This window comes from Alexandromys fortis, unplaced genomic scaffold, assembly GCF_014885135.2.
Source record: "Alexandromys fortis isolate MF-2015 unplaced genomic scaffold, M_Fortis_MF-2015_v1.1 scaffold_153, whole genome shotgun sequence".
Lineage (NCBI taxonomy): Eukaryota > Metazoa > Chordata > Mammalia > Rodentia > Cricetidae > Alexandromys > Alexandromys fortis.
The window spans coordinates 169,250-188,828 of record NW_026068032.1 but is presented as its reverse complement, the minus strand read 5'-3'; the positions used below and the strand labels follow the sequence as shown (position 1 = coordinate 188,828).

Below are 19,579 nucleotides of genomic sequence, written 5' to 3'. Positions count from 1 at the left end.
GGAAAAGCCAAAAGCGTACTGTAAAACTATTAATTAGGGAGACGAAGGCTGACTTTTCCACCCAGCATCCTGCCTTTACGCTCACCCCTGCCGACTCTCCAGGTCCCGAGGTGCTCTATGGGAGCTTTCCCATCACATCTCCCTGTTTGATGTCGCTAAATATAACAAACGGATTGCAAAGGACTTTTGTAAGAGGCCTGAGTGTGTGGATTGTCTCAGTATTGCCCTGGTGAGCAGGACAGTATTGCTGGTCCCAATCCTGAGACTTGGGCTTCACACAAACACGCCTCAATGAAAATGACCAAACTCTGTTCCTTTGACAAGCAGTGAGGCTCTCAGATCAAGCCTACGTCCTCTTGGTGTAGCAAGCAGGGGGAACACATGTCTTCAACTTGGGCTGGCATTTGTGCAGGTTCTTGTGTATTGCACTGGGTCACTCTGGGGTACATCAGAAGTATTGGGCCATTCAGAAGTCAAGTAGAATTGTGTGTGGCAGGGGTGGGGGGGGCGCGGTGGGGACAAATACCTGTCTCAAGTACAAAATCATTTATTGTCTCTTTTCACACCAAAGATTTAAGTGTTTTGTGTATGTGTTTACCAATGATGTAATGTAGTAGTGGGGAGAAAAAGATACTTGCCCGAACACCTCTCATTACACCTGTGGGCCCGACACTAACACTCACAGCAGTAGAGTACGCGCAAATTCTGGAGAGTGCGAATGAGCGTCCAGTGTCTGTGTGGGCGGACAGATGGCAGAGGGCTGCAGGGCCACACTTGGAAGAGCTGTGTGGCAGGGACTGGGAAGGATAAGGAACTTGCAATTTGGACTTCTGTGGTTTAACATTGCTGTCTTTTTATCTGTTTTATTCTGTTTATCTGGAGTTACTGAAGTATTTTACTCATAATTTGTTAAAAATCCTTCTTATTTTTCCATTACTTTCTTAACTTTGCTAATCCATAGATATTCATTATTTACTATATACTTTTTTCTTTGCAAAGAAAACCACATACATAAAACGCACACATACATGCACAAACACAGTACGTTTGGTAAATTAAGAGTATTTCCTTTCTATATATCTTTTAACATTCAAAGTCTGATTTATTGCTGAAATAGGAGCGGCGGGGCTGCGTCCCCAACACCCCGGCCGCTTGTTTAGCTTATGCCCGAAATAACAACACACAAACTGTATTCTGTTAAACACTGCTTGGCCCTGCTAGTTCCAGCTTCTTATTGGATAGCTCTTACATATTGTTCTAACCCATTTCTAATAATGTGTGTAAGCACCCCAAGGTGCGCTTACCGGGAAGATTCTAGCCTATGTCCATCTTGGGTTGGAGCTTTATTGCGTGTGCCTCAGAGAGCAGAGCTATCAGGAGAGCGGAGCATGGTGTCTCTGCTCTAGAGAGCAGAGCTGTCGGGTCTCCCCGGGAGCAGAGCAGAGTCTGACCTCACTTCCTCTTCCGCCCAGAATTCTATTCTCTTTACTCCTCCCATCTATGTTCTAAGCTATGAGGCCAAGCAGTTGGTTTATTATAATTAACCAATGACCTTCCTCCATCAATTTATAATATGGATAAACATCCCTAAATTTACATGGCAGATCCAAATTCTGGGAGCAGAAGTTTTTAACCCACTTACAACTCTCTTTCTTTTGGTTTCCATGAAGAGGTCTTGGCCATTAGTTCCCGGCCCTGGGAATACAGCCTGAAGGCATGTGAGTGGAAAGGGGTCCCCGTTCTTCACTGGCTCCTGCATCCTCATTTCACAAACCTCGTCTCTTCACCTTCCTTCTGTCATACTGCACACAATGACACACTTTACCATCTGACAATTAGGCCACTGCCCGGACCTCCTGCTTGAGAACACGTGGTGTTTCAAACCTGTGTTACCACTGTCAGAAAGTCAGCGCTGATGAATAACTGAACTAGAATCATGTAAAATTTAGTAAAAAGTAATGAATTGCTTTAGTGAAGTGTATTTACTATTACATTTTAGGTCTGGACATGGTGCCCATCGTACCTACAAGACCGAGGCAGGAAGATCCCTTCCAGGTCTAGAATAGCCATGGTGAATTAAAGGCTAATGTAGGCTCTTTTTATATGGGACCCTGTCTCAAAGAACAACAGCAACAGACAAAACGTGCGGTGGAAGTGTATGCCTGTAGTGTCAGGAGTGCAGGTGTGGGTCAGGATTAAGAGGAGGTTTAACCAAGCCTGCTTTCCATGCATAGCAAGTTTGGGGCTGATCTGGGTTTGCATGGGGCACCATCTCAAGTGAGAAAAAGCACGAGACAAAGCAAAACACTCTCCAAACAAAGCCCATCCCTTCAAAGGCGCCTTGGCTCTATTTCAGGAATCATGTATACTGCCCGCGCTTTGTGCCATATCATGGGTCTTATTTCTGCTTCACAGGCAAGAGCCATGGCTATAGCCCATTTCTATGAACTGACTTTCAGTGTGCCAGCGCCGCTCATTGCCCGCTTCCAATTCTCTTCAGGATCTAGAAATGCAAATAATAAGTTGTTTTTCCTGTTCCACGGTTAAAGTAAAATATATATGAACAGTAACAAGTCCATGGATGTGTACCCTCTCCCCCTGGAACAATTAACTACCAACAGAACAACCAACCTCTCTCGGGTGTTCTGACATCCTAACCCCTGCCTGGGAAGGGTGCCCTACAACCCTGCCTACAAGTATCTGTGTCTATGGAGAATAGTTCTAGCCTTGTGCATCCAGAAGGAAGCCTTCCTGGGTGGTATGTGGAGGGGAGGAAGGTGGAATGGAAGTGTACCGAGGGGCGTGAACAAAACAGTTCACACATGTGTGGTTGGAAAGAACTTGGTGTTGGTTGTAACTTGTTTGCTCCAGGCACTGGGTAATTCCAGGTGACGGGTGAAATAAGCGGCCGTTTCCGACACCCAGAGCTACCGTCTAGTCGTAAGCCTCTCTGGTCACTCTCAGAGTATTGTATGGTCAGTTTTCCATACAACAGAGCCGATCACTCCCCATTTATCCCCACATCACTTTCCCCTCCACAGCTGCCTGATCTTCCTAAGACACTTCATCCAGAAAATCTCTTCCAAATGTCCTCTATCCCCTGCCGGGTCCTGCTGAACTCTCTTGCTTATCCCTCAGGATGCTTCATGAAATGGCCATTGCATTGTAGGCAGACTGTTTCCTATTGGTCCTTTCCTCCTTCGTTATAATGGACAAACACCGTGAGATGGCTCAGATGATGCAGCCCTGTGTGTTTTCTTCTGTTTATCTCTTACCAGCCTAGACCAGAAGACCTCTCTATTTATTTCTCATAAGACCAAAGGACTCTGTGCATAAAAACTTAATAAATTCATAATTAACTTAATTTGTATTTATTGAACACTAATAGCAAGATGCACGGTGACTAATCTAAGATGTTCCCACTCTCACAGGATAAAGAGAATATTAAATAAGCAACCTCAGAGTAGCATACCTGGGGCTGTAACACAGCTTCCCTATCTCTAAGTCTCAGCGTTCTCTCTTCTCAGCACTTCCCTGTTCCCCCTCTAGGTTGCTGCTGTACAAACCAGCACTTAACAGTTGTTACAGTTGCAAATTGCTTCATGTTGATTTCAGTGCCTCTCGAATTCTTAATTGTGGAGAGAGAACACCAGCTTTCTTTCCTTGTACCTTTGGCACACGTCACAGCACCAGAGTCAGCCGAGGAAGGCAAGGTAGCTGAAGGATAGCCAACATGGGCTTTCGCGTTGGATCTTGGGTTTAATTTTCTGCTTTTCCATTTTCTTCCATCACTTTTAAAGTAATAACTTCTAGAAACCGTAATTTCCTCACACGTGAAGGAGGAATCACATATTCATCATGGAATTTCTTCGTGAGTTATAAAATGTTATAGTCCACAAAACCGTTCAGAACAGCCATCGTTAACTCCGGAAGGGAAAGTCATGTTGACTGAAGTATTACTGAGCATGTAAAGAGTTTGTTTGTTGAGGAAAATATCTTAACAGCTTAGAAGATAGTGCACCTCCCACCCCCCAAAAAAATCAACAAACTCTAGGCCTACAAGGCTAAATAAGATAAAAAAATATCTCGCGTACGGAAACCCTGTAAAGACCGTTTTGCTCCTGGACACCTAATGCTTTGCCGAGTGAGTGCTTTTGTCAGTGACTGTTCCTGCTCCAGGGTGGCAGACGTGCCTGCTCAGATGGACGCAGGACATTGTGCTTTATAGGACAAATGCATAATTTATTTACTTGGGCAATTGTGTGGAAGTGTATGGCCTGTGTATTGTCTCTGTATTATGTGTAAACTCTGAACTGTGAAGCTTTGAGCTTTAATTCTCTCTAATCAATGAATACTCACTCATGCCCAAGCCTCCTTTCAAAGCCATAGACTCCCTCTGCTTGGAGCTGTCCAGTGTCTTAGGAAAAGAGCCGTCATCACTTTAGAACGGGAAGCGAGGGTGCCTTTGATGGTGTGAGAATAAACGGACTTTAGGCTCCGGAGTTGGCCTCATCTACTGAGGTCAACAGCGCCTTAACCAGCTATAGTCATGTTGCAGACAGGAATGGAGGGTTGGGGGGTTTCTGCCCTTGTTCACATTGCTCTTGGGTTTTCTACTAATAGTATAGAGGAGCCTAGGATTAGTATGGAAGAGTTCCTGAAGCACTCATGAAGAAAGAGGAATTCTGATATGCCTACCTCAGAGAAGGAAAGGAAAATGTCAGAAGATAAAAATACAGCATACCCACTACTTGGCCTTGTGGACTGGTGAGAAATAACGCGCTCTTCCTGAGGTTTCCCTCAGAATTCGGCTTTTAGAAGCTTTCTTTGTCATGAGTGGCACTAAGCATTCCTCTTTTGATCCCTTTCCTGATTCATCAGTTCATAGGAAACCCTGAAATGGAAGATCAGGTGAGCGGCCGGGCCACAGTGCAGTGGTGTCTGTGGCAGCGTGAAGGCTGCTCCCAGGCAGAGCGTGGGGTACCTTTTGCAGGAGCCCCTGAGAAGCAGACTGTTTGAGACAGTCTTATTAATACAGCCACGGTAACCTAAGACTGAGGATCCTCCTGCACGAAGCAAGCAAAAAGCACTGAATTTGCCTCAGTTAACAATGGCAATTGAACCGTTTGGGGTCGTACTCTCTACACTGATTCCTTTATTACCCTAACTTGGCTGAATGAGTCAGGATTCCAATGAATTTCAGGGGGTTTAGGACTCACCAGAGTTTCTCACATGTAGGCAATCATGTATACCATAGAAGTGCCCCCAGACCCCAGTGTTTTTGTTAAATGAACAAAAGTGGTTATTAAAAATAAAGTAGTGTCGGTGGGTGAAGGTAGATGCTGCCGAAGACCCGAGGTCACCCTCAGAACTCACGTGGCAAACGGAGAGAACCAGCTCCTCAGATTGTCTTCTGACCTCCACATTCATCTCCTTCCCAGCCACAAAGCATCCCCCACAAAATACATGACTCTAGTATCTTTTAGTTTTTCCATATACATATTTTTATTAATGTTAAATTCTGAACATCAGTTGCATATGTATCTATGTGTATACATATGAATTATCTCTTACTGTGGAAAATGTTTCAGTTTTTCTTCTTGTCGTTTCAAAAAACGATAAAACCAACAACAACAAAAAATGTCAGGGAGGCAGAACTTATTCCGACTCAAGTTTTCAGACCGTTGTAACAGGTGAAGCAAGAGGCAGGAGGGGAGGCGGGAAGGGGAAGCTGTCTTCTTAGTCTCTTCTGTCTCTCTAAGCTATGGAACCTCAACCATGGGATGTGGGCACCCATGTTCAGAGTTTGTCTCTCATTACAACCTCTCTCTCTCTCTCTCTCTCTCTCTCTCTCTCTCTCTCTCTCTCTCTCTCTCTCTCTCTCTCTCTCTCTCTCTCTCTCTCTCTCTCTCTCTCTCACACACACACACACACACACACACGGATACATGCTCATAGACACCCACCACACACATAAACACACACACAGACACACATACATAGACACACAAACACAGACACGTACACACAGACGCTCGTAGATGTACACACACAGATGCATACACAGACACACACATATTCACAGAAACACACACATAGACACATGCACACACAGTATGCTTCTCCAGTCTCCTAGGTGATCCTAAGTCCAGAAAGGGTAGCAATAAATGTCAGCATCACAAACCAGGAAACTAACCAGAGATTCTAGTGTGTGTTGCACAAGTGATATATTATCAAAGGAGTCTGAGTGTTTGGAGAGGCCGCTAAGTGGTCAGAGTACTGGCTGCTCTTGCAGAGTGCCTGAGATCAGATCCCAGTACTCACATGGAAGTATGAGTAAGTCCAGTTCCTGGGAACACAACTCCTTCCTGTGTTGTCCATAGGCATGATATTGTATGTGGTATACAGGCATGCATTGAGGCGAATACTCATATACATAAAATAAAATATTTTTTCAATGTGAGCCTAAATTACATTCGGACAATAACCCCAGTCCAGTCTGTGTAAGCATGGAATGAAACTGTTTGGATGTTGTAAGAGTTTGCTGCATGGACAAGGGCCCACAGATATTTTACTGCGCATTAAACATTGTTTCAGTTAAAATCAAAGCTATCAAATTCCCAGCTGGCTGGCATTATTCAGTTAGTGTCTACTCTACCTGGAATAAAAGCAAGTAATGTCCCCATCTTCATTATACCCGTGTAACTACAAACACGAGCACACAGACCAAAACTACGACAATTCTTCAGCCTCATTTTCAGACTCACAGATGCATATGAGTTTTTAGTTGTGTTTACCCACAGCTGTAGTAGGACTGCTCTAGAACCTTCTTACAGAAGTGGGGCGTATGATAAGCATTCGGTCTCTAGCTGTCAGAAACAGGAACTTCTCTGACAGGCTAAATGTTCCATGGAAACACAGGAGTATGTGTAGTCATGTCTCTCTAGTGTAGAGGAAGCTTGTGGTAGCCCTGCAGTCCTGGAGGGAGAGTCTTAGAGTCCTCGGGGCATGTCCAAGAGATGTGCGATCTTGAGACCCAGAGGACAAATCTTCAGCAGGAGGTGATGAGGCTGTAGGGCACAGAATCATCATCATCATCTTCTTCTGTTTATTTTTTAACAGGTTCTATTAGTTAATGTATTAGCACTTTTCTAAAAGCCGCTTTTACTTATTAAGAGGTTTGCAGGGCACATGAAAACATACAATTTCACGCCCAGATGTAGCATCTCTGGGCTCCCAGCAAATGTGATCATGAAGGAGTATATCGGGAGAGGATGCACCAGTCACCCCTTCTGCAGTATTTGATTGGAAAACTAGATGTTTTCCTAACTGCCTTTCCCAGTGTGGCCTCTCTTCTTGATCCCTAGAATACTCATTCTTTATAAACAACCTCTTATTACACATACTTATTCATTGTATACGGGCAGTGTGATGGCTGTGTAGACAGAGGGCAACTGTGGGAATTCGCTCCTTCCACTGTGTGGCTCCTGGGAATTGAACTCAGGTCCTCAGGTTTTATGGCAAGATCCTTTACCCAGCTGAGCTATCTTCCTGGCCAGGAAAGTTCATTCTTAAACCCCTTCCATTTGCAAGAATTTAGCTATTTTGTAAAGATGATAGTGATATCATATATACCATTGTTTAATCTTCACATTATGAATATTAATACATTAAGGGAAAGGTTGTCACATTTCTAAAGGCAGCCTATTATCAAAATGCATTGTTGACAAAAACAAATCAGTCTCAGACTCTATTCTGTTGCTGTGAAATCAGTCTCAGATTCTCCATTCTGTTACTGTGAAATTAGTAGAACGGAGGCCAGGAAGAAGGCTTGGGGGTGAGGAGAGGGCTCCAGGGGAAGAGCACTTGCTATCGCTGTGTGGGAACTGAGTTAGAATCCCCATGCCTCCATCAGGCCTCTCCCCTCCTCCACCAGTTTCTCCCAGAACATCCACATTCTTGAGTCCAGTCGTTTAATGGCCTGCTTCTTCCTCACGATAGCTGCTGGTCCCCGCCACTCACCCTCTCCCGCTAACTCTCATCTTATTCTGCAATAGAAGTCCTTGAAGCACCGTGGTCATCACTCTGTTTGAATCTCATATCCGGGCTCCCCTTTTCAAGTGTGTGAGGTAGGAATGCTGGAGCAAGGCAGGAGACCTGGGTCAGATACTCCCAGGTGTGCCTGCATTTTTAGTTCAAGGATATGCATTTCAGAACAAGCTCGCCTGTGCTTGGCACCATCAGTAAGCCGGCTAGCTGTTGTCCATTGTGGTGATCTCTGCCAGTGGGATGCAATTTGAAACCAACCACAAAATATAGTTTGTTCTGTAGTGAAGTGTAAGCCAACTGACTTTCCAGCTCAGAGCTCGAGAAGAAATGCAAGCCAGCATGGAACTGTGTGGCATCACTGCCCTGCTGGACTGCCGTCTACAGTAGTCTGTTTTTCCACATGGGGAGGAAAAGCAATCAAAGAGCACTCACCATTGCATATGGCACCCCCAAATACAAGCAAATGTTGACTTGGATCCTAAGTCTGCAATGTAAGGAAGTTATTTTTATAACATGGGAACTTCCCTGTCAGCCTGGGAGCCCTGCTCCCAGCTGTAAATTCGATGCCCACAGTGCACGTGGACTGTGCTGAAGACATTTTCTAGGTTTATCCAGCATGTATATATTCACCACTTTGCTTGTTGTTGTTAAGTACCTGACAAGAGACAGCCAGAGAGAGGAGGGTTTCTTTTATGTCACAGGTCAAGGGACAATAGTTCGTCATGGTGGTGGGAGCGTAAGGCAGTTGATGTGATTGCATTCCAAGAAGGGAGAGCGAGCAATGCTGGGGCTTAGCTGTCTCTCTCTGTTCTCATTCAGGCCTAATCTCTGCTCCATTAACAGCACTTCCCACGTTCAAAGTGAGTCTTCCCTGTCCAGTGGCTTTGCAGCTTAGCTAAGCCCTCACAGACACACCCAGAAGTGCGTTACTATGGTGATTCTAAATCCTGTCTAGCTGACGATGAAGATTAGCCACTGCAGTACATCACAGGACTTGGAATAGAGTTTTCTGAGGATCGTGTAGCAAAGTAATGAAATCTGTGTGTGAACTTCAGCGTTTCTTCCTTCTCTAAATTCATGTATAGATGTTAGATAGATAGATGATAATGTAGTTGATAGATGGTTGATCGATGATAGAAGATAGATACATGATAGATGATATATAGGTAATAAATACATAGATCATAAATCAGATATATTTTTCTATATATATTCATATATATGATTATCCATAATTGTTGATATGTACACATATATATATATATATATATATATAGAGAGAGAGAGAGAGAGAGAGAGACAGACAGACAGACAGACAGAAAGTATCTGACTCCTTGTGGCCCTGAATGACCTAAACTCATCATGCTATTCTATAATTCATATAAATCTAGCTGTCTTTGGCCCAAAAATGCAGAAATTAAAGGCATGCACCATCATGCTCAGTCCATTTGTTTACATACACATATATACGTTTATATTATAGTAATTGATTATCTAACATCGTCTTCTATCTACACGATGGGCTTCCTGGGACCATGCATTAGATCAGAGCTTTCCACCCAGCAACCCATTGTCAATGGGAGTTTGTGGGAGATTTTAGGAGTAGCTTCATGCCTGGAATAATCAGTCAGTGGGAAGTCGACTCTCTAGGTGGTGGTGAGATGAGTGTGAGTCCAGGAGTGTGCACATGCACTCATAGGGGTTGTGTCCAGGAGTGTGCACATGCACACATAGGGGTTGTGTCCAGGAGTGTGCACATGCACACATAGGGGTCGTGTTCAGGAGTGTGCACATGCACGCATAGGGGTCGTGTTCAGGAGTGTGCACATGCACGCATAGGGGTTGTGTCCAGGAGTGTGCGCATGCACACATAGGGGTTGTGTCCAGGAGTGTGCACATGCACACATAGGGGTTGTGTTCAGGAGAGAAGCATGAGCAGTCTCCCAGGAGTCTGTAACCCCAGAGAAAGCAAGCACAGTATAATGCTCAGGAAAAGAATAAAAGTGAAAAAGTTAGCCAAAGAAAGTGCTGTATGGATTTAAGGGAAGGCCTATGAGGGAAGGCCTATGTGAGGATCATTACTGCCCCGACACTGCTCTGCTTGATAGGGTAGATGATAAGGGGTAAGGATGCAAAACAAGCCGAGGAGGTGTCACGATAATGTTCTTGCTCTTTTAAAAGATGTTTAAGGAATAAATGCACAAAATAGGCATTAAGATGGTTTTCAAAGTTCTTTTTCTGTGTTTGTTGGTGAGTTTACAGGCCTGCTCACTGCTAGTTTGGCCGTGTTCTGTTTTTGTATTTGTTGGTGAGTTTTAGGGGTCTCCTTACTGCTAGCTTGGCCGTGTTCTGTTTTTGTATTTGCTGGTGAGTTTTACAGGCCTGCTCATTGCTAGTTTGGCCGTGTTCTGTTTCTGTGTTTGTTGGTGAGTTTACAGGCCTGCTCATTGCTAGCTTGGCCGTGTTTAGCGGAACACCTCTTCATCTCTCCGTCATCCCCAACGCTGCTGCTGTTGTAACCCCACAGCTGATAGACTGGTTTTGATGAAACTTGAATCCATCATCAATCAGGCCTCTGTTGCTTCTTTTGTGCTTAAAGTTTTAGTTTACTGAAACAAGAGGGACAGCTAGGATTTGTAGGTAGCTTTGAAAATACAGCTAATCTATTATTTTTACTCTAATCCACTAGTTAGGGGGAAATGAAGCTGAGTTCATATCTTTGTTTAAGTGTTAAAGGTTCTTTTCAATTTCATTGGCTGGAAGGATGGACAAGATTTGCAACTCTGGACTGCTTTAACTGATTTGGAAACATTTTTCTCATACAGAAGGTGAACATATTAGAGGAAATTTCTCATTTTCATAATTACTAGGAAGAAGACGGTCTACCTTGATCCCATATGATAGACAAGCAATTATTTTATTTTTATTTTTCAGAAAAAAAGCATGTTATCACTAAGGTCAGATGCAAGGGTTCTGAAGCTCACTAGGTTTTCTCATTATTCAATGTTCCTATGACCCCAGTAATTTTCTCCTATCTGCATTTCTTTGTTTCTCTATTAACTGGAAATCATAATTAGTCCTACCATAAAAATTAAATTTAGGCCTATAAGACTCTTTAAAATGCTCGAAATAAGCTATCCAGTTATTATTATAGTTTAATAAATGAGATATAAATATAATGTTGTTTTACTGCCGTGTTTGAATTTCCTTTTCATACATAGAAGTAAAACTTAAGTAAGGTAATGCATCTTGTAAGACCGAACCTCAGGATAAAGTGCTGTTTGGATGTGGTTGAATTTTATTAATGCAATTCTTTTCTCAAATGAAATAACACTTTCTCATTATCTGAATTAACGTTTAAATACCCGACACAGTACTTTCCTCCGAGTATTTATAGTGAAATGCTCTCTCTAGGAAGAGTGAAACATGTTTTTGCAAGGTGCTTCAGTGAGGGGCCCGTGTTGAGCGCACCATCCTTACTCTCTTGTTTGCAGAGGCGACACGCAGAATAAGTCAGAGAAATCTGCTGGAGGACAGCAAAGGCAGGGACCTCAAAAAGCACTCGGAGATTCACTCACTCAGATGCCAACCTCGCATTTGTGTGCTTTTGTCTGCAAGGTCCTGAGACTTAGCCTCAAATTTTTAGGAGTAGATTAGACTCATTCGGCTCTCTTGGCCCTTTTGTGCTTCTCAAAGCAGAGTACCTGGGTTTCATCTGCCATCAGAGTGACAAGAAACATGTAGCCATGTTTTACATAGGACAAAAACAATCTCAGGAAGAAACTGGGGCTAAGGCACTCGTGACTGGAGGCTCAGCCGGCTCTCCCCAGCAAGATGTTCATCATGCAAATGAACAATGGCGTCCCAGACTGAAACAGCTGTCAGCCACCTATTAGAAGGATTAGCAGTGCAAAATGTCACCTGACAGGTGAAGTGGCAATAAGGTAGAGTCCCATGTGATGAAGCAGCAACAATGTTTAAGGGATTTCCTCTAAGTTCGTCCTGCCATGGTACCCTTTTGCACCTTGAGAACCCTTTGATACAGGTTATATGGTTCAAAACATCGCCTTCCGGTATATAAGGTGTGGGGACGCAAGGTGTATAAGATGGGGCCTTCGTTTGTAAGTAATTTCTGATCTTTTATACCCAGTGGCGTGGCAAGCAAGTGTGGGAGCCTTCCTCTCTCAGGATGACCCGTCACACACAGGCACGCGGTCCTCAGTTAGCTGCAGTGTTCTTTCTCGAGCTCTCCAGGCTTTAATGGGAGGACCAGGTACACAGAGGTGTGCTTGGGGTGAAGCCTCAGTTGAGGTGCGTTTACTTTGGCCGTGGAGGAAAATGAAATGAGTCTTTGGTGAGCAATGAATATAAACGCTCCCTGCTGCACCCTGTGTTGTAGATGCTGTGTACCGTGGGCTGTTCATGAGAAGCATTCTTATTAGTTTACTGAACGAAGCGTGCAGTGCCCCGACTCCGGGGAGCCTATGTGTGCTGTTTCTGTGTGTGCTTATATTTATGTAGAGTGTTAAGTAAATAACTCCAAAAGTAGGCATGCATTTTTCCCTCCTAGCGCTTGTAATTACTGCATAATGTAGGTTGTATCCTAAACCCATACATTGGAAACTTATTCACTGGAAGTATCAGAGGTATGTTCTGTGATGGGGAGAAAGGAAGTTCCTCGGGATTAAGCTATTTGGGATTTTGGATTGTAGTTTAAAAGACTCTGTTAGCTCACTTTTCTTCCTTCCCGTCTCCTTCCTTGTCCTGTTTCCTCCGCATGCCTTAGCCTATCCAGCAGACGTATTTCTCCTACAGCTGATGTCCCTGTACCCACTAACATCTGTTAGTTCAAATCGTATTAACATACAGTGACTATTTTGATCAGTATCTCCAAGGCTCGAGATGACAAGATTTTAGCCAAGCAATTTATTATACTTAAGCTAGCCAATATTAGCCCTAATTTGAAGAGAATGAGACTTTAGTGTCTTTTGTTGTATTTCCAATGTCAGATATGAACTCTCACACAGAAAAGGAAGGCATCCACAGGTATAGTGTGTGATATAGGTTTCATTGACTCACCCTTGATTGTGTGTTAAAGGAGACCTTCCGTACTATACAAAGGAGACATGTAATCAAAGTGAAACACACAGGGCTCTGATGACACAATTTTGCTCATAATAGCGCTCTATTTTGTGGGGACTTAAAAAACTATGGACATAAGCGATGACCCCAGGGAAAACCCTGAAGTAAGAAAACTGTTTATCCTGCCAGCTTCTTGCTTTTTAAAAATGCCTGAAATATCTTTGGCACAAAATATACCCTGTACGTTACAAATGTCACAAATTTGTGGTTGAAATTTGGGAGAAAAGAGATAAGAGAAGACAGAAGCACAAGGTTTTTGAACAAAGAATAGAGTCCCTCATGGGCAGATTATTACAAAGAAGCAAAACTTCAGGGAACTGGTTAACGGGGTGAAGCACAGAGGAGGGCCAGAAAGCAGGCTTCAAGCCAGGGGTGGCGGGAGGAAGGCTCCAGCAGACGCAGAGACAATCTTACAGTGTTCCTGCCCAGTGTCCAATCTCCGGGCTTTCATAAAAGACTAAGAAGGGTACCAAGGGAGAGCCTGTGCCATTTAGGGGGCAATGAAGAGGAGTCAGCTGAGGATGAAGAGAGCGTACAGGTATATATGATTTGTTCAAACATTACAGCATCACCAGGAAGTTGAATACAGTTGATAATTGTCTAATAGCCGTACTAACCGCCGAGACCATCAGACAAGAGCCAGGACAGTAGACCTACACTGCCATTGAGTTTAAGAACTTGCTACCTCACTTTGTGGCAAGGGGCCCCCTAGTTTGTTTTTGCCTGTAAAGCAACCAGTGACTCATTCTTGAGCCGTCTTGCAAAGTGAAGGCAAATGCTTTTGAAATGTTCTTTTGCTCCTTGCTTTTCCAGAGTGACAGGTCACATTTTTACATGGAATAAGCCACACAGCTCCTTATCCCCCAAGAAACCTTACCGGATCTTAACTACCCACCCCCTCTCCGCTTTCTCTTCCAGGAAGTCGATGGCAATAAAGTTATGTCTTCATTAGCCCCTTACAACTCATCTACCTCACCTCAGAAGGCAGAAGAAGGTGGGCGACAGAGTGGCGAGTCCGTGTCTGGCACAGCCCTGGGGACTCCGGAGCGGCGCAAGGGCAGCTTGGCAGACGTGGTGGACACCTTAAAGCAGAGGAAGATGGAAGAGCTGATCAAGAATGAGCCAGAAGGTAAAGGCTGGAAGAGGAAACTGGGCCGTGCCCTTCCTGGTTTAAGGAGTTTATTTAGTTTCTAGTTCTGATGTTTGGTTTAGATTCTTAAACTGGACAAAATAGAAGCCTATTGCTATGAAGAGTCTTCCTTCCTTCCTTCCTTCCTTCCTTCCTTCCTTCCTTCCTTCCTTCCTTCCTTCCTTCCTTCCTTCCTTCCTGTCTTTCCTTCCTTTTTTCTTTCTTTTCTTCCTTCTTTCTTTTCCTTACTTCCTTTCTTTTATACTTCTTTCCTTCTTTCCTTCCCTCTTTATCTCCCTCCCTTCTCTCTCCCTCTCCCTCTGTCCCTGTCTCTTTCTTTTTCTTCTCAGAGGTACTAAGAAGCTTTTAAATCATGAATTCATGTTGCGGTGTGAGCCTTATTTTATGCATGAGTAATTTATCCTTGAGTGAAACTTAAAGGTTCAAGAATAGAATGTCTCAGCATTGCCCAGAAGACCCGCCTACTTGTCACTTTTCTGCAGCCTGCACCGTGTATCTCTAGTAAAATTTCCCCCCTCAAGAACCATTTTAGAACTGTGTTACATTTGTAACCTTTAAACATCACTATAGCTTATCCCACCTTGATCTTGGGGCCACCCCTTATGAAGTCCATAAAAATGTGATTATAGTTACTTAAAAGTAGCCCTACTTAGCCTCCTATTTTGGGGTTTTTGAATTCTTTCTGTTTGGGTTCTAGTTCTAAGACTCTTTCACAGTTACTGATAGCAGGCTGAACTTGATATGCATACGTGCAAGGGTTTATCATAAAAATAAAGCAAATCAAGAGAAAAACTTTGCTAACCTGCCAAAGGTTATATCCAGATGGTAACTTGTTCCAATTTGACCCTGGCGAAGTCTGGGGCACAGAAGTCACTCAGCACACAAGAGTGGCTCTCTTCCTCAGCTTCAAGTTCCAAGTGAGCAAACCAAGAGACACAGTGGAGAAAAGATGGACTTGGGATGTAAATCGTGTCCGATGTACAATGTGTGATAGTCAATACGTTTTCAGGTCTCTGGGAGCATTGTGGCTGAGTATATGGGAAGGTGTTGCTTGACTTTATAAGGAACTGCTTAACTGTCTGCAAAGTGTCCACAAAATCACAAAATTCTCCTTCCTGCCATCACTAAAGGGAGGTTCCTGTCTGTTAACACCATTCCAAGTCTTTGACATTGTTCTAGTTGGGGATTTTGTTCATTCAAATAGCTATGCTACAATCTCGTTTTTTTTTTTTTTTTCGGTTCTCCAACAGCTATCACCGTTTAGATCTCTTCATATATTTATTTTCTGTCTCTGTGTCCTTGGGGGCGTGTCTTTTTAAGCACTTTTGTATGTTTATTGAATCATTTTGATACAGATAATTTTCAAGAGATATTTATATATTTTGGATACCCGTTTTGAATCAGAAATGTATTGGCAAACCTCTCCTTCGAGTCTATGGTTAGTGTTTTCATTTTTGGTATTTTCTTTTGCAGAAAAAAATTAATTTAAGTGGCTTCTGAGTTGTCATTTTGTTCATGAATTTTACTTTTAGTTTGTGTAAGGGATCACAGAGAGCCTAGAACATTTTTCTTACACTATAACTCACACCTTTATAATTTTGCATTATGTACTTTAGGTCTGGGAACCCTTCTGAGTTAAGCTTCTAAATGTTAGGTTTTATGTCTGACTCCTTTAACTTTTGTGTAATCAGAGTGTCTAGTTGGTCAGCACTATTTACTGAAAGGTGGTCCTTGTCTGCTGAATGCCTTTGCCCTTTGTGAAGGTGGTCGACTGAGCTGCTGTGTGTTTATTTCTGTCCTCTGTGTTTGAGTCCATCAAATAATTAGAATTTCCTTTCCATAATACCACACTGTCTTAATGACCATAACTCACATAACATGAAGTCTTGCTTTGGGTAGTGTCGGTCTTCCGGTTTTCATCCTTTTCTTGGGAATTTTATGGCTTGGTCTGAGTCTATTTTTGTTCTCCACAAACTCTGAAACCAGTTTTCATATATCCCATGAATAATGTGAATTTGACTGAGAATGAATTGTGCCTCTAGATCTCAGTGTGAAAAAGCCATATCTTAAAAACATTGACTGTTCTCACCCAAAACTCTCTTTCAGTTATTAAGATCTCAGGTCTTACAGTTTCCAGATACATGCCTTAGATATATTTTACTAGATTTATGCTCATGTATTACTCTTTATATAAGAAGAAGAATAACTAATAACCATGCTATGATTGATTTAAAATTTCAGCTGCTAGCTGATGGGGTATAGAAAGTCCATGAGCTGTCCTTGGGCCCTACGGCCTCAGAGCCAGTTCTCGCAGTTTTTGTTCACTCTGCCCACACGGACAAACATTTCACTCGCAAACTGACTCCATTTGTTTCATCCCCCAATACAGCTTTTAGTAGTTTTCCTTCTTCTTACATGTCAGACCTTGTAGTAGGATATCAATTCAGAGTGGGAGGAGGTGATTGCTGAGTTCTTGATTCTAAGAGCCAGGCTTCCTGACCCAGCCCAAAGCAGGATGTTTGTGGTAGGATTTCACAAGTGATGCCGTCAGGATCTACTTTTCTCTTTTCCATGGTTTCCCTAGGAGTTTAAATTTTTACCTGTTAATATAACATACACACAATCATTGATCTTTAAGTTCCCAGGAAACTGTCAAACATTGAACCTCCTAGCAAACTTGCCATAAATCTCCCTGGGCCACGGTTAGGTCTGTTGATCCCTTTTGAGATTCGACTTGCTCAGACTTTGTGAAAATGTTTGCCTTCAGGACCATGGGCTCCATTAGTTGATAATTTGTTTACATCTGTGCATCTCTGATTTCGATACACACTTCAGAGAAGGAGCTGGACAGTGTTTGCCTTGTGTGCTAATTTAAAATCACAGTTTTTGATATAATCTGAATGTAAAGATAAGGGCTAAGGAGTCCCAGTTTGTTCTGTGCATTCTATCTGCACAAGTTTGAAGGGGCATCTTAAGATGATACTATTAAAGGGAGTTTTGTGTATGACATCGTCATTCCTCCACTGTGTTGGGTTGACTAACAATACATACATGAACTCTTAACTTTGCAGTAGAGGACAGGCCTAAACCCAATGCATAAATCTCTGTGGGAAGGATATCAGCAGAAGGTACCCAACGGTACTTGACAAAAGATACAGGGGACTACTGATCACTGCAGGAACTGCTGAATTACCAGGAGCAGCTACCTGGGCAGAAGAGCAAAGATGGATGTTCCTACGGGAAGGGTTGGCACAAGGAAACAGCATTACTGCATATGAAGTTAAGAAGACTTTCCTTGCTGTCTCTATCAGTAATGTACTTTAGTGTATTTTTTTCCTCTTAAAATACTTAAATGCTCAAAAAAGAAGTAATGTGTTGATAAATAAGATTGTGAGAATTTAAATTGAATAAGGCAAGAATTGAAAAGTCCAAGTTTGGGCTAGAATGGTGACTCAGTTGGTAAGAGCACTTGCTATGTAGATGTGGGAACCTACCACCTGATTTTACTACTGCCACTGGTCAGGTGTGGCCACATGTATGCCTATAACCCCAGTACAGTAGGGGGCAGACAAAGAAGATCCCTGGGGCTTGGTGGCCACCAGGCTAACTTCTGTCTCAAGGGAATTAGGACAGAGAGTGGAAGACTGTAGGTGTCCTCTTTTGACATCTGTGCATGCATAGGCAAGCAAACTGTGTGTTTGTGTATACACCATACTCACACATGTACCACACTCACACATACACACCTATGCATACTGACACATACAGACATACACATATATAGACTCCTTCTGCCCTCTTGAGTTTCAGAAACAACGTCTCTATGACAGAGCATGGAGAAGCCTGTACACCCCCACATGCAGATTTCTTGAACCTGCTTTGGATCTCCAGAGCCGTAGACATACTCTGATTATTTGCCCTTTTAACAATGTATATGCATTTTTAAATACTTCCTTTGTTATTTTGAGACATGGTCTCATAGAGTAGTCTACATTTGCCTAGGGTCAGTATGCAGCCTAGGCTGGGCTCAGACTCACGATGCTCCTCCTGCCTCAGTGTCCCGAATGCTGGGATGGCAGGCATGAGCCTCCATGACTCTTTCGAGAATGCACATCCGTGATGAAAACAATCAACAGACTTATTGGAAAGTAAAGTATATCCGAGAGAGCCATGCTCTTATTCAGGAAGAAATGATATGACTTTCAAAGAGAAAAGTATAAGGAATTATATCTTAGGAGATTGTAGGTCTCCCGGCAAGTTGACGCTCTGTTTGCCATTGGGACATCCCTGATCAGAGGATACTGGACGTGTCTGACCCCTCATACATGTCTTCTCACCCACGCACAAGGGACCGCAATGATGGGTAGAGCGCACACACGTGAAGGGAGGGTCTCACGGTACCTAGCACCAAAGAGATAAAACTAATTCAGTCCGAAGGGAAGAACGTAGCATGTGTTGGTTGGAAAATAACAAGCCGTTGTCGTGGTTCCATGGAGGGAGAAAGCCCTGGGAAAGAGTGGGGAGCAGACAGGGAACGGCCCTAAGTGCACGAGTAGAGGTTGTCTCTCCTCCAGATATTCGCCCATTGTTTCTCAGAGGCCGTTAAAATGAGCAGCAGGTTGTGATGAAAATTTCATTAAGCCCAGTGAAATCATTATGAGAGGCCATGTTCACATCTTGGCTTCCTCTCATGGGGTGGGGGTGGGGGTAGGGGAACAGATTTCATCAGAAAGACCACATTATCTTCAGCCTCCCCCTGCCAAGAGCAAGCCAACAGGGATGGGGGCCTGAGGAGAGGAGGCCCAGGAGGTGAGACTCCCAGCCAGGGAGCAGAGGGGACTGTGGTGGAGGAAATAATACCTCTTGTCTGCTCTAGCCTGGGCTTCTCCCACATGATGGATTCAAAGATTTTCAAATGAATTTTAGGAAAAAAAAACTATAATATTAAACTAGGGTTGCATTTTCACTCTTTCAAAATTTTGGCCTCTCATTATGAAAAATATTTAGTCATGCATATTTTAAATGTCCATCCTTTTCAATTTGTCTATTTATTTGTTTGTTTATTGTGTGTGTGTATGTGTGTGCATGTGTGTTCACACATGAACAGGTCTGAGCATGTACTGTACTGAGATCTGAAGACAGTTTGCAGAAGTGAGCTTTCTTCTTCAACCATGCAGATTCCAGGGATTGAACTCAGGTCATCTGACTTGGAGGCAGGTGCCTTTACCCACTGAGCCA

The 19,579-nt window shown here is 43.3% G+C and overlaps 1 protein-coding gene across 6 annotated transcripts in view; it reads left to right on the top strand.

Annotated features, from left to right (window-relative positions):
- Window positions 1-19,579, top strand: part of LOC126515192 (transcription factor SOX-5-like) — a 257,539-nt gene that overhangs the window by 81,670 nt on the left and 156,290 nt on the right. For all 6 annotated transcript variants that reach the window (XM_050164653.1, XM_050164654.1, XM_050164655.1 and 3 more), the window contains one exon: window positions 14,110-14,320. In XM_050164653.1, coding sequence (XP_050020610.1) covers window positions 14,110-14,320 — 211 coding nt within the window. The remainder of the gene's footprint in view (window positions 1-14,109; window positions 14,321-19,579) is intronic.